General features: G+C 40.9%; 1 protein-coding gene across 1 annotated transcript in view; it reads right to left on the reverse strand.

The window, feature by feature from the left end:
* Window positions 1-6,147: 6,147 nt before the first annotated feature.
* The window catches only part of LOC138839073 (retinol dehydrogenase 10), a 33,285-nt gene continuing 26,415 nt past the window's right edge, over window positions 6,148-13,017 (reverse strand). Inside the window, exons 3-6 of the mRNA XM_070038747.1 lie at window positions 11,524-11,622; window positions 10,057-10,202; window positions 8,333-8,464; window positions 6,148-7,450 (exon numbers count right to left, since the gene is read on the reverse strand). Coding sequence (XP_069894848.1) covers window positions 7,327-7,450; window positions 8,333-8,464; window positions 10,057-10,202; window positions 11,524-11,622 — 501 coding nt within the window. The 3' untranslated portion in view covers window positions 6,148-7,326. The remainder of the gene's footprint in view (window positions 7,451-8,332; window positions 8,465-10,056; window positions 10,203-11,523; window positions 11,623-13,017) is intronic.

Consider the following 13,017-nt stretch of genomic DNA (forward strand, 5'->3'; position numbering starts at 1 on the left):
CCTTCTGAAAAGCTAAGATTACAGGTATGAGCCATGAGAATCCACGTTTACTACAATACTCTTGATGTAGGAAGTGATGTGAACGCCCCATCATACATGATGAGACTATGATGGCTGAAGACAGAGAGACCCAGGATGGTACAGCCAGTGAGAGGCAGAGCTAGATTTAAGCTCCAGCTATGTGATGGCAGACCTTGGGGGTATTAGTTTGCTAGGTAGGGCTGAAGTAACAAAGTAGCACATACTGGGTGGCTTAAAATAACAGAAATCTTTCTCTCTTTTAAATTTCACAGTTGTAGAGACTGAAAATCTGAAATTGAGGTGTCAGCAGGGTCAGTTCTGGAAGCTCTGTGGAAAAGTTTATTCCATTTCTCTCCCCTAGCCCTGGGCCTGGATACAATTCCTAGGGCATTCTGTGGCTTAGCGCTGAGGCCACTCTAATCTTTGCCTCTGTTGTTACATGGGATTTTCCTCTGTGTGTGTTTACACGTTTCCTTGTCTATAGATGCCAGTGCTTGCATTTAGTACTCACTGTGTTCCAATATGACCTCATTGGGACTACATCTGTGAAGACCCCATTTCCAAATGAAGACACATTTATTGGCCTTGGGGATTTGGAATTCAGCATGTCTTTTGGGAGGATGTGATGCAATATTTATAATGCTGAGCTCTTAAATAACTCCACAGAGTGCTGTGCTATTGACATACACATATGTGTGCAGTGTCTGAGTCAGGAGCCCCACCTGCCCAGGGGCCATCTGGACCACTGAGGCCCCAGATGAACCAGGATGGCTGGAGTTGGTGTACATGCAGACAGAGCACTGGGATGGAGGAACTAGTCTTGGCCTCCTCTCTAGGGGGAGGTGAGGCCTGCTGAGTGGTACCCAGGTGGACCACCCAGGATGTGTGGGCAAGGCAAAGGGGCATTTTTTTTCAAGGCTGCTATGCTCACACACATTTCTCCCTGCAGTATGGTTTCAATCACCTTGACAGCAAAGACCTCAAACTTCCAATCTGGCTTGAAGATGCTTTGTTTTTCTTGCCAATCAAGTCTCTGGCCTTTTGATTAGTAAGAAGAAAAGTTTTAACAGGGCCGGCTGACAAGTTTGTTAGGAGCTCCTAGAAGAGAATTGTGCAAATTTTTGATGAAAATGGAATAAGTTAAATGAGAATTCATTTATTTCTGCTAATAGGATTCTCTGCACAGTTGTGGCTCTATTTAAGTCCACAGAACTTTCCAAAAGAGAAAGGCAGGTCATGAAAAGTGAATAGTGATTGTAACATAGGGCCCGAAAGCCCTGGGAAGTGTCATAATAAGTAGTAGCTATACTGGAGCTGGCTCAATGTTCTACCTTGACATTTTCAGGGACCTAGGGCATGTCTATCTTGACCTGGCCCCAATGAGTTCAGTACTCCAGGGACCAGATAAGAGCCCCTCTCTTTGAGTAGACTGATAAGAATTAGTCCTGTCTCATGGTTTTGGCACATGAAAAAGAATTCATTTGAACTAACATGTATCCATTTGGTGATACTTGAAATGTATTTTGTTTTCCCCCAGGGTTCTCATGAAATGTTGCCTTCCCATTTAAGCAATTCATGCTTCTGAGGCCAAGCAAACAAAATTGCCAAAGAAACAACAGTTTCCAGGTTTCACTTAGGAAGAAAATTTCCTTTGGTCGTTTTAACAATGGTTTCAGTTACTAGAAACCCAAGTGCAAGGTTAAAGACTTCATGTGCTATCTATTAACACTACCCTTCACCTTTTGGGCTTCTGCCCTAGGCTGGACAGACAGACTCTTTTTCTTGGGCCAGACGGAGGTTTCTTTACTGTGAGTCAGCCCAGGGATTAGATCCAGGCAGAGATCATTGTTCCTGGTCTGCTTTCTCCCCAGGAGGAGGAAGTTCCTCTCCTAAGTCTACTCTGTCATCTTTCATGACTTCGGCAGCGGCTCCCTGACAGTCTTCAAAATGGGTCCCTGGATCTTACCTCACTCTCTCTGCCTCCCCACAGCTGGCTTTATTCAACTTGCAGCTTCTATGAAGTGATTCCAGAATCCAAGCACCCACCTCCTTCCTGAGGACAAAGCTCAATGTCAGGCAGCCATTTCTAAACTGGAGTTACTCTTTGTGGATTCTGTTTTCCTGCTTAACCACCATGGGCCCCCTCTCAGGTTGATAAGCTGTCTCCATTTGCCTGAGTTTGTAAGTTCAACCTGTGCAGTTAGCTGTTTAGTCTGCATTCTCCCTTCATTCTCATTATTTTTCCTCTTGAAGGCTCTCATCACTAATTAGCCAAAAGACTCATGCAGTATCTGCCCTCTTTCCTGAATCTTGAAATCTCCACACACCCCCACCCCCTTTTTTTGGTGGTTAATGGAAGGTAAGAGTCTCACAGACTTTCCTGACCAGGTTGGCTTTAGACTGTATCCTCAGATCTCAGCCTCCTGAGTAACTAGAATTACAGGCATGAGCCACCAGCACCTAGCTGCACTGGTTATTTTTTATAGTCTTGTTTCATATGCAAGCCTATGCCTAAATTATGATCCTGTTGTAGCTTGGATGATAGGTACCCCATTAAATGGAGTCTTGTGGACTTTTCTGCTTGGGCTTTCCTGTTACCACAAGCCTCCCAATTTCAGTCTGACATTTGTCAGCTGTGTACCACAGTACCCACATATTGGTTGAAAGGAGTTCTTGTGAAGTTATTTTTATTGTCTAGTCTGGCCTTTCTTGTGTGTGTGTGTGTGTGTGTGTGTGTGTGTGTGTGTGTGTTGGTGGGGAGGGGAGGCTTGAACTCAGCCTGGATGCTGTCCCTCAGCTCTTCAGCTCAAGGCTAAACTCTACGTCTTGAGCCAGAGGGCCATTTCTGGTCTCAGACTTTCCTGCCTGGGCTGGCTTTGAACCGCGATCCTCAGATCTCAGCTACATGAGTAGCTAGGATGACAGGCATGAGTCACCAGCTAGTCTGGCCTTGTATTACCATTCTTCTCATCTCAGCCTCTCAAGTAGCTAGGACAGGTGTGTGTCACCAGTGCCCGGCTGGAATTCTTTATAGCAGCTTTGTGGATCCCATTAACAACTCTGATCAAGTTGCTTTCTTGCCAAAAAAAAAAAGCCCAAACAAACAAACAAAAAAATCCCCAACAAACCAGCAAAGTTTCATTGTAATAAATGAAGGACCCATTCCTCATCCTGTGTGTCAGGTCTGTTCTGAAGACAGTACCTTAGGCAAGGGATGACATTGTCTCTCCATCTTCCCATGTGCTTTGCCTCACCCGCCATGACTTAAAAAAATAATAATAATTTTAACCCCGATGGTTCCTGAAAACCCATTCCTTGCAATGGCCAAACTCTCATTCTGATCTGGACCAGTTATACTGCCAACCTTTCAGGCTTACCTCAGCAGCTATTTCTCTCTCCTCCCCCCCCCACCTCCCCCTAGGATTTCTCTTGCCACACTCTAAGGCATGTGCTGTGTGTACACAAAGGCTCACATTATTTGCACCTGAGTTATCTGCAAACTACTTGAGACTATTTGGTGCTTTGGTCTAGCATATGCATGGTGTATCTGCTAACCTGTGTATGAAGGCAGACTCGATGCCCCTAGCCTGAGTCTGAGCCTCTCTGAGTCTATGTCAGCCTGCTCTCCTTTACTCTCAGATACAGGCAATAAACTGAGTGTGGAATGAATTACCCGACTCCTCCAACCCTCGCTGATTTTGAATTTTGTTGAAGGCAAAAGCAAATTTCCAAGATTCAAGTCAACATCAATTTAGAACTATTTCTGTGAGTTAGAAGAAGTTTGAAAAACATACTTAACTTGCTGCTTAAAAACAAACAAACAAAAAAAGTCAGAAAAATTTGAAAGCTAGTGCCTTCCAAGATACAGGGACACAGATACACAGCCACAGCCACAGACACACAGACAATCAGCTTGTTATGTAGTTCAATCCTGTCAAGCTAGTCTAATCTTCTGTGACAGAGCAGCAGCAAACCTGGTAGATCAAGGGGGAAACCAATAGTTGGAATTCATCTCTGCTGGCTTTGACACTTGATTTCTGGGACCCACTCAATATGATTACCATTAAATTGGTTGAAAGTTTAGAGAGGCAGGGCCAGTGCTGGCTGGGGATGGAGGTGGTGCTCTCCAAGGGGTCACCTTGATTCCAGTGGCCTCCAGCATTCACATGAATGGGCCAGATGACAATAAAGAGAACAAATTCAAAGTCATCATTAGTGTTAAGTTTGTATGTGTGTGTGCGTGGTGAGGATAGGTTCAGATAAACCATCAGCCAGAGAAGTAACCATACAATTAGATAAGTGTCCAACAAAGTATGTGGGCTTGACTAGAAGATATTTCATGTTTAGAAAAAAACAACACCTACACTAATTAGCTAAGCTGTATATGGGAGTAAAGCATGTAGGAGTCCCACAATTCTAAGCTTGCATGGACTGTGTCCCTTTTCAAACTCCATAGCCAAAGATGCCAAGAAGAACATTGAAAGGCAAGCCCCCAGAAGACATTAACTGGGCTGGGCCATAGGAATGAAAAGTTTATATAAAAAACTTGATCTGGGTCCTGGCGGCTCATGTCATAATCATAGTTTGAAGTCAGCCTGAGAAGGTCTGTGAGACTTATTTCCAATTAACTAACCAGAAGCTAGCCTTGAGTAAAAAAGCCTTGAGAAAAAAATAAGCCTTGAGCAAAAAAGTGAGAATGCAAGGCCCATAGTTCAAGTAATCAGTACCAGCACAAAAACGAAAACCAAAAAAAGCCCCAAATGCTATGAATTAGGTTTATTGAACTTGAGCTTGGAAATGGACAACCTTATAGGCAATAACAAACAACAACAGAAATAGGTTTAGATTCTAACACATGAGAATAAAATTAAATATCAAGAGGTCTTTCCTTAGTTTTAAGGTTGATAAGTGGTCCTTAAATTAGGATGGTTTGTGTGCTTTCAGCTAGCTGGGAGGCAGATCTGGATAACTTGGGCATTGCTGTCCCCAGTCTACATTGCTGAGAATGCTTCAAAGTGCTTGCCGCAATCCATTATTGAACATTAAGAGGCAGCCAGTGCCTCTGTGGTTATAAGGCTACCTTCAAGGTATTGTTATCATTTATAGAGATCTGAACATAACAAAGGAGCGCTTTTTTAAGAGCCAGTGTTAGAACCAAATGCTGTTGGCTCATGTCTGTAATCTCAGCTACTTAGAAGCTGAGATCTGAGTATCTGGGTTCAAAACCAGCCAGGCAGAAAAGTCTGTCAGACTCTTATATCCAATTAACCAGCAAAAAGCTGGAAGTGGAGGTGTAACTCAAGTGGTAGAGTGGCAGCCTTCAGTGAAAAAGCTAAAGGAAAGTTTTCTTGCTCTGAGATCAAGACTCAGTATTGTGATGGTAGGTGTGTGTGTGTGTGTGTGTGTGTGTGTGTGTGTGTGTGTGTGTGTGTGTGTGTGTGTGTGTGTGTGTGTGTGTGTGTGTGTGTGTGTGTGTGTGTGTGTGTGTGTGTGTGTGTGTGTGTGTGTGTGTGTGTGTGTGTGTGTGTGTGTGTAGAGGGGAGGGGTGGAGACCAGTGTTGGAAACTTTAGCAGCCAGCTAGGATCTTTCCCAAAGGTGGATTCAATGCAAACTTACACAGGTAATGAAGATTCTGTTCCCCAGTTGTAACATAACCAAGCCCTTGATGAAGTATTAGTCTAGGTAGATGGTAACATTGGAGATTGGAGTGTTTGGTACCCCACCCTGACTGTTACGTCTGTTCCTAAATGCTACTTTCTTTTTTTTTTTTTTTTTTTTTTTTTTGTTGGTCATGGGGCTTGAACTCTGGGCCTGGGCGCTGTCCCTCAGCTCTTCAGCTCAAGGCGAGTGCTCTACCACTTGAGCTACAGCGCCACTTCCGGTTTTCTGGTGGTTTATTGGAGATAGGAGTCTCACAGTCTTTCCTGCCCGGGCTGGCTTTGAACCGCGATCCTCAGATCTCAGCCTCCTGAGTAGCTAGGATTACAGGCGTGAGCCACCAGCGCCCGGCTTAAATGCTACTTTCTTAAATAAAGATATGGCATGAAAAAAAAAAAAAAACAAGCAAACAATGCTTTTCCCTTCCAACACCGTGGATAACTACTAAGCACACAATCAGTGTTACGTAAGTTAATTCTTTAAGTTTAATCAGCCCTTTATAAAACTTCCCAATTAGTAAAAGTTGGCTTATTTTACTAGCCTTAAACATTGGTCACAATGAAAACAAGACATTCTAAAAAAAAAAGCAATCACATAAGAGTTCATAGTAATTTACAAGTGGATGGTATACATAGACACAGAGGTAGAAGTTCACTTTTACAATGTTCCACTAATACACATATACCAAATTCAAGGCACAAAAGTTTGCTTTACAAAAAAATACTGTAAAAAATGCCATTTGCTGTTCCAGAATGTGAATGTTCCAAAGAAATCTTTACACCCTTTTGTAAATACTCCCATGGAATATGATTTTCCCCCTCACTAATCATAGTTGGCACAAAAATGGGGACTTTTTAATGAAGTTCCTGTTTTTAGAGACTGTTCTTTGCAGAGCTGCTATGTATTCTAGGTAAGAGTCAACCCCAAACGCGACCCATAGCAACTCCCTGAGGAAAGGGCACTTTCTAGGTGCATCAGAAGTCACAGGTAGAAATTGTATGATCTTTTAGATATGTAGGTCTTCAGATGCTTAATGAAGTGTTTCAGAGATATGAATTTAAAAGTCAGCAATACTTCAGTCATTATAAGGTTAAGAAAGAGACCTTTACTATAATGCTCAGACATTATTTACTTCAAACTGATGGAGATTTAAAAATGTCTTTTTAAAAGATACAAATACCAGGAAAAAGCTCTGTAAAACTTTAGAAAACATGACAAAATATAGTGCTATCAGTCCTTGAAGTTGCAAGGATGTCAGTGGGTTAGAGTTTAACAATGAGAAAAATTCAGAAAAATCATATACAGGAAACGTACTGTAGTTATCATTTCTAGACCTTTTGTTCATCAAAGAAAAAAAATAACAATGGCCCAAAGATTTCATACAGTGCTTGTCAAAGATTGAAATGGTTTTAGGGTCCTATCTTAAATGACCCTGTTGGCAACAAGTTACGCTCACTTATTTTACTGATCACATTTCCCAAGTATTCTATCAGTTAATTTATACTTTATTATTTTTTTTAAAAAAGGTTGATTAAGAAAAGTCAACATGGATTAGACCCCAGAGAATGTCATTAACGCTGATGTGCACTGGACTGAAATATCTTGGTCATCTTCTGATAGAAATGATATTCCATACAAAAAGATTCTTAGATTCCATTTTTTGCTTCATTATTGTTTGTGGCTTGTTTCCTTTGAGCAATAAAGGGGTACATACACTTGTCTGCTCCTAGGAACCGATACATGCACACAACTGCTTCAAAAGGTAGGATGCTGAAAAGGAAAGTCACAATTAGCAAACCCCAAATCTTATATTAATAAAAACCCTTAGTCATAAAGAGTGAAATCATGTCATTTGCAGGAAAATGGATGGAAGTAACTACATACTAAGTAAAGTAAGCCAGACTGAGAAATCTGTCACATGTTCTTCCTTACATGAAGAATCCAGTCCTTGAAAACCAAAGACAAGCCAGGCGCCAGTGGCTCATACCTGTAATTCTAGCTACTCAGGAGGCTGAGATCTGAGGATCACGGTTCAAAACCAGCCTGGGCAGGAAAAGTCAGTGAAACTCTTATCTCTAATAAACCACTCAGAAAACCAGAAGTGGTGCTGTGGCTTAAGTGTTAGAGTGCTAGGCTTGAGCTGAAGAGCTCAGGGACAGCGTCCAGGCCCAGAGTTCAAGCCCCATAACTGACAAAAAAAACCAAAACCAAAAACAAAAACAAAAAGAAATCAAAGACAGAAGATTGGGTTGTAACTCAACGGGTACAGTGCCTGCTTAGCAAGCACCAAGGATCCTCAAGTTCAAATCCCAATGCCATAAAACAAAATGAACAGTAAATGAATGTAAAACGAAATGAATGTAAAACAGGTTCTGTTTAGGGGAGGGTACTAGCTGGAGGGCAAAAGAAAAGGGCATAGGACTGTGAATATGGCTGAAATATTTTATAAACATATGAAAATAGAATAATGAAATCTGTTGAAAGTATTCCTAGAAGGGCCAGGGAGGTCAGGGGGAGTGTTAGAGATGGGTTTGATTAAAATACATGATGTTTATCCATAGAAACATTACAGCAAAAGCACTGTTAAATGCTAGTTGTATAAAGATCTCAGGCAAGAAGTATCTGGTCAATGAGGAAAGCCCTCATACTTACCTCTTCATGAAGGTCACGATGTACATGAGGCGCGGGGTGCAGATCATGGGCTGGTCGGTCAGAATGGCCTTCATGGCCTGCTTCACACAGTAATCAGGCTTCAGAGGGGGCAAAAAAGGCTCGATTTCTTTCCTAAAAGATGTTCAAATAATATATGTATTATATATCATGTATATATAAAATATATATAATATATACCTTGAGAATGTTGAAAATACATTAAAATAATAAGTGTGACATTATCTGAGTGGAAGGACTTGGAGAATATTGTTTTCTTTATGGTGCTAATTTTCCTACTATGAACACATTTTATTTGCATCATCTGGAAAGGAAGTAAGGAAAAAATAAAATTGGCTTGCTTTTGTGTAAAGTGAGAAAATCATGTTTTTAAAATGCTTCAAGAGGTATGTTTTCTAACAAACCTTAAGTGAAGTTTTTAGTATTGGGTATAGTTCACTAGCCATAACCTTTTCCAGGGTTGTTAACAATTCCAATTATTTAGGATGGCTTATTAGGGAAACCTAAAGTAAATTTTTAGGACCCTCTAAGACGAAGGGCACACAAAGACAAGCTGCCATCAACTGGTCCATTAACTTCCATGTTAAATAATAAAACTACAGCCTACTCCTCACTCTTCATTATCCCACCACAGCTTTGGATGCCTGCATCTGCCATTTTGTTAAATAGGAAGCAGAGCTCCTCAGGAACCCTAGCAAGTGGTTCCAACACACATTGAGAGGAGTTAAAAAAATGGAGCTAACACATTCCCAGGGACCCATGGAACCTACAGGTGCATGTCAAGAGGCAGAACTAGACGTCATTTCTCTGGGGATCAAAACCATGGCCTCACACAGGCTAACTCTAAGTCTGTGCTCCACACTTGAGCTACCTCCTCAGCCTTGAGACTTGATGTCTCAATCCAGACTTGGTGCTGGCTTACGGTTGGAATGCCTTAAATTACCCTCTCCCTCCTTGACCATTTGCCTGGTTCCGTTTGTGTTAAGTATGGTCACAGTCATCAGAGAACTGGTTGGTTACCTTCCTTTGCCTTGCAAAGGAAGTCAGCATGGCTTCAACACTTATCTTCTTAATGATTCATGGCTGTGTTTATTATGTGAGCTCAAGTGAGATGTCACTTGGCAGTTATATTCCCATATGCCTCCTTTCTAAGTGTGTGGGTATTTCATTTCATTTTTAGTAAATCTAAATGGTTCCTCTCATTCTGTCAGAATGAATCTAGTTATATACACTTACTGCAACAAAAGTAGTTTCCAAATCTGGAGTAGGATATTTAAATTCTTTTTAGAAAAAGGCATATTGCTTGCTCATCTGTGACAATGACATTGTTTCATATCCAAACTAAAATCACATCAAGGACTTTTCTTTTCGAGTCCTTACTTAAAACATGAATACTAAGAAACAAAAGGATGCAGCTTCTTTTATTTTTTTCAAAGCCACTTCCTACCTGATCTTTCTGAATTAGTTTTTGCAAGTTATTATGAGTGTGTTACTACTTTGGTAGATATATATATATACACACACATATATATACATATATATATATATACACATATAAATGTTACATTTCAGTTTTATGAGTCTTGAACAATAAAAACCACAAGTTAATTGACAAATGCTAGTTAAAATGAAAGACCAACAGATGGTCCACTTGCACACCTTCTACCAATATTACTTGATCAAACACAAGATAGGTTCCCACTCACCTGATTCGGCAGCCTCTGAACATGCCAGTGTCTACAAGGTAAGGGCAAACCAAGGTGGTTTTAATTCCATCCTTTTCTGCAGCTTTTAGCTCATGGCTCAGCGATTCATGAAAACCCACAACTCCAAATTTACTGGCACAGTAATCCTGAATGAGTGGGGAGAGAGAACAGAAATGCTAAATGTATGTACAAATCCCCAAACCACCTGAAGCCTTTCCTGGTTCAAATGGGTAGATATGAGCAATAAAAGGTTACAGGTAACAAGTGAAGAAAAAGAAGCCATTTTAAAAGACATATATCTGATGGGGTTCAGTGCAGAAAGAACAGCAGAAACAGATGAACATTTTTTTTTTTTGCCACATCAACTAAGTATCACATTACTTTAGGAAGTTACCACAAAGGACTCTATGAAAGCTAACAGGCTGAAGTTAAAAATACAGAGAAGTTCACTTTGATGTGCCTGGAAAATTTACAAATAGGCTCTTGTTTAGTAAAGGAGACTGAAAAAACCTGTTTGCTTAAATTAGTGCAAGAAGAACAAAGACAATTCTACCTCAGATTATAAGTTATTATGATCTGACTTTCTTTTTAGAGCAAAGCTAAAATGAAAAAAAAAAATAACCATACCATGTAAACTAAACTACAGCTAAATCTAAGGACACATGAAATCGAGAAAAAAAATTGCCTATGACTCAATTTAAAGTTTGGGAATAGAAATATAAATCCATTTATTCAGTGTCCTTTTATACATATGTTTTCAATTTTATATGCATCCACAGGGCTCACAGCAAGAACAATATATGCATACACACATCACATGAATATGGCTAAGAAAGGGTTCGATGAAACCCAGTTTTACAAAATTACAGTGCGGGGCACCTGACATTGGCCATAAGGACCTTATCTGATGAATTAATAAAAGGGAGCTCATTTTCTGGCAGGTTAAGCAAAACAAAATGTGAATCTCATCCTAGCTACTCAGGAGGCTGAGATCTGAGGATCATTGTTCAAAACCAGCGCAGGCAGCAAAGTCTGTGAGACTCTTATCTCTAATTAACCACCAGAAAGCTGGAAGTGGCTCTATGGCTCAAGTGGTAGAGCACTGAAGAGTCTGGGGACAATGCCTAGGGCCAGAGTTCAAGCCTCCTGACTGATTAAAAAAAAAATAATAAATCTCTGGCCTTAGTTCATGTCCCTCCATGGTTGTATTCATGACCCTGCATCTTCACCATCATCGTGTGAGGCTGCATGGTGCACACTGGCCCTTCTCTTGCGTTGCTGTTTTGCTTAACTAGCATAGGTGATTTTAAGAGGTAGAGTCATTTCATTTTACCAGCAATTCCTGAGTTACTAGGAAATGTCATCCACGTACCATGCCAGCAGAGAACTTTTTCAAGTGTGTGATATTTCTGTGATGTATCCATAACAAGTTAAACATAGTGAGGAAATGCTTAATATGTGACAAACCTCAACGCCGGCAGTACTGAACAATCCCAAGGAACTTGCAACTGTCACAATGTGACCATGATTAATCTCCAGCATTGTTGGAAGAAAGGCTTTCGTGGTCTGAAAGAAAAGTTTAGATTCAAGTTTTAGAAGTGACATCATGTGTATCCTTTAGACTCCAAGATCACAGCACAAACTCTGACCCATACATAATGTTACATTTCCTAATTCATTTAAAAATATTTTCCATGATCAAAAAGAGAAGATCCTTTAAGTGTCTGGTTAACCTAGTACCATGTCATTGGCATGACACGCCTATTATAAGCCATGACCAACAAGAGTGCAACACAAGAGCTCTGGGGATGATGTCCAGAGATGAAAAGAAAGCCATTAGTAGATGGCTCCTTATCACCTTTCAAGTGATAGTTATCTGCTAATCTGAACTACTTCCAGGCCAGAGATCTTTCTATGATCCTGACACTTCAGAGCAGTCATTTGTTCTGCGCAGACCTCCAGCCTACCTGATGCCTAACATCTTCCTTACAACTGGGTCTCAAAGGTGGCAGACTCATAAATGACAACCCCTTCTAGCCTTGTCCTGCAGCATCTGAAGTTTACCGTCAACTGTACTAGCAGGACATGAAATATTTTAGAACGTAAAAACCAATAAAAGCACAGAACTGTTTTGGTCTGTTTGTTTGGTTTGCCGGTCCTGGGACTTGAACTCAGGGCCTGGGTACTGCCTCTGTGCCTCTTTGTGCTCAAGGCAAGCACTCTACCACTGAGCCACCTTCCCAGTCCTCACCTGGATAGTTTTATTGCAGAAAAGAGTCTCATGGACTTTCCTGCCTGGGCTGGGTTTGAGCCCCTATCCTCAGATTTCAGCCACAGGAGTACCTAGGATTACAGGCATGTGCCACTGGCTCCCGGCTGCACAGAACTGCTTTAATGAAAAGAAGTATTACAATGTTGTACTGATGAGTACTTTGTACCATTCTGAAGCATCACCCTCCACTGTGGGGGCCAGAAGGGGACTCTCCCACACAGGCAGGAAACTGGCCACCGAGGGTACAGAGTACATGACAGGCCTATATAGGTGGAAAATCAGAGGCGGTACTGATTTGTAACTCACTTAATTCTTTCCCCTCCTGTCTCTTGCCTTAAAAATACAAGGCAGTATTAAAAAAAAAGATCCTTCAAATTGTTTAAGATCTATTAACTATTCAACCAGGCTTCCAACAGTTTTATTATCTGCTTCTTAAAAGAAAGCAATGAAGAGAAATCTGTCTACTATTGAGTTATAGTCTACAGACAACACAGCTTCCCATGATTTATGAAGTTAAAAAAACAAAACACAACAGACTTAAAGAAGAGCTGCCTTCTCTTCTTAGAGAACTTCCTGGCTAAGGTATCACTGAGTTTGTACATGCATTTCTCATTTGTTATGATAACTTCTTGTCCAAGATCTAAAATAGTGATCCCATTAATTCTGAAGCATTTCCATGCTTTAATCCA

The sequence above is a fragment of the Dipodomys merriami genome, unplaced genomic scaffold, assembly GCF_024711535.1.
Source record: "Dipodomys merriami isolate MVZ:Mamm:240054 unplaced genomic scaffold, mDipMer1.0.p SCAF_291, whole genome shotgun sequence".
NCBI lineage: Eukaryota > Metazoa > Chordata > Mammalia > Rodentia > Heteromyidae > Dipodomys > Dipodomys merriami.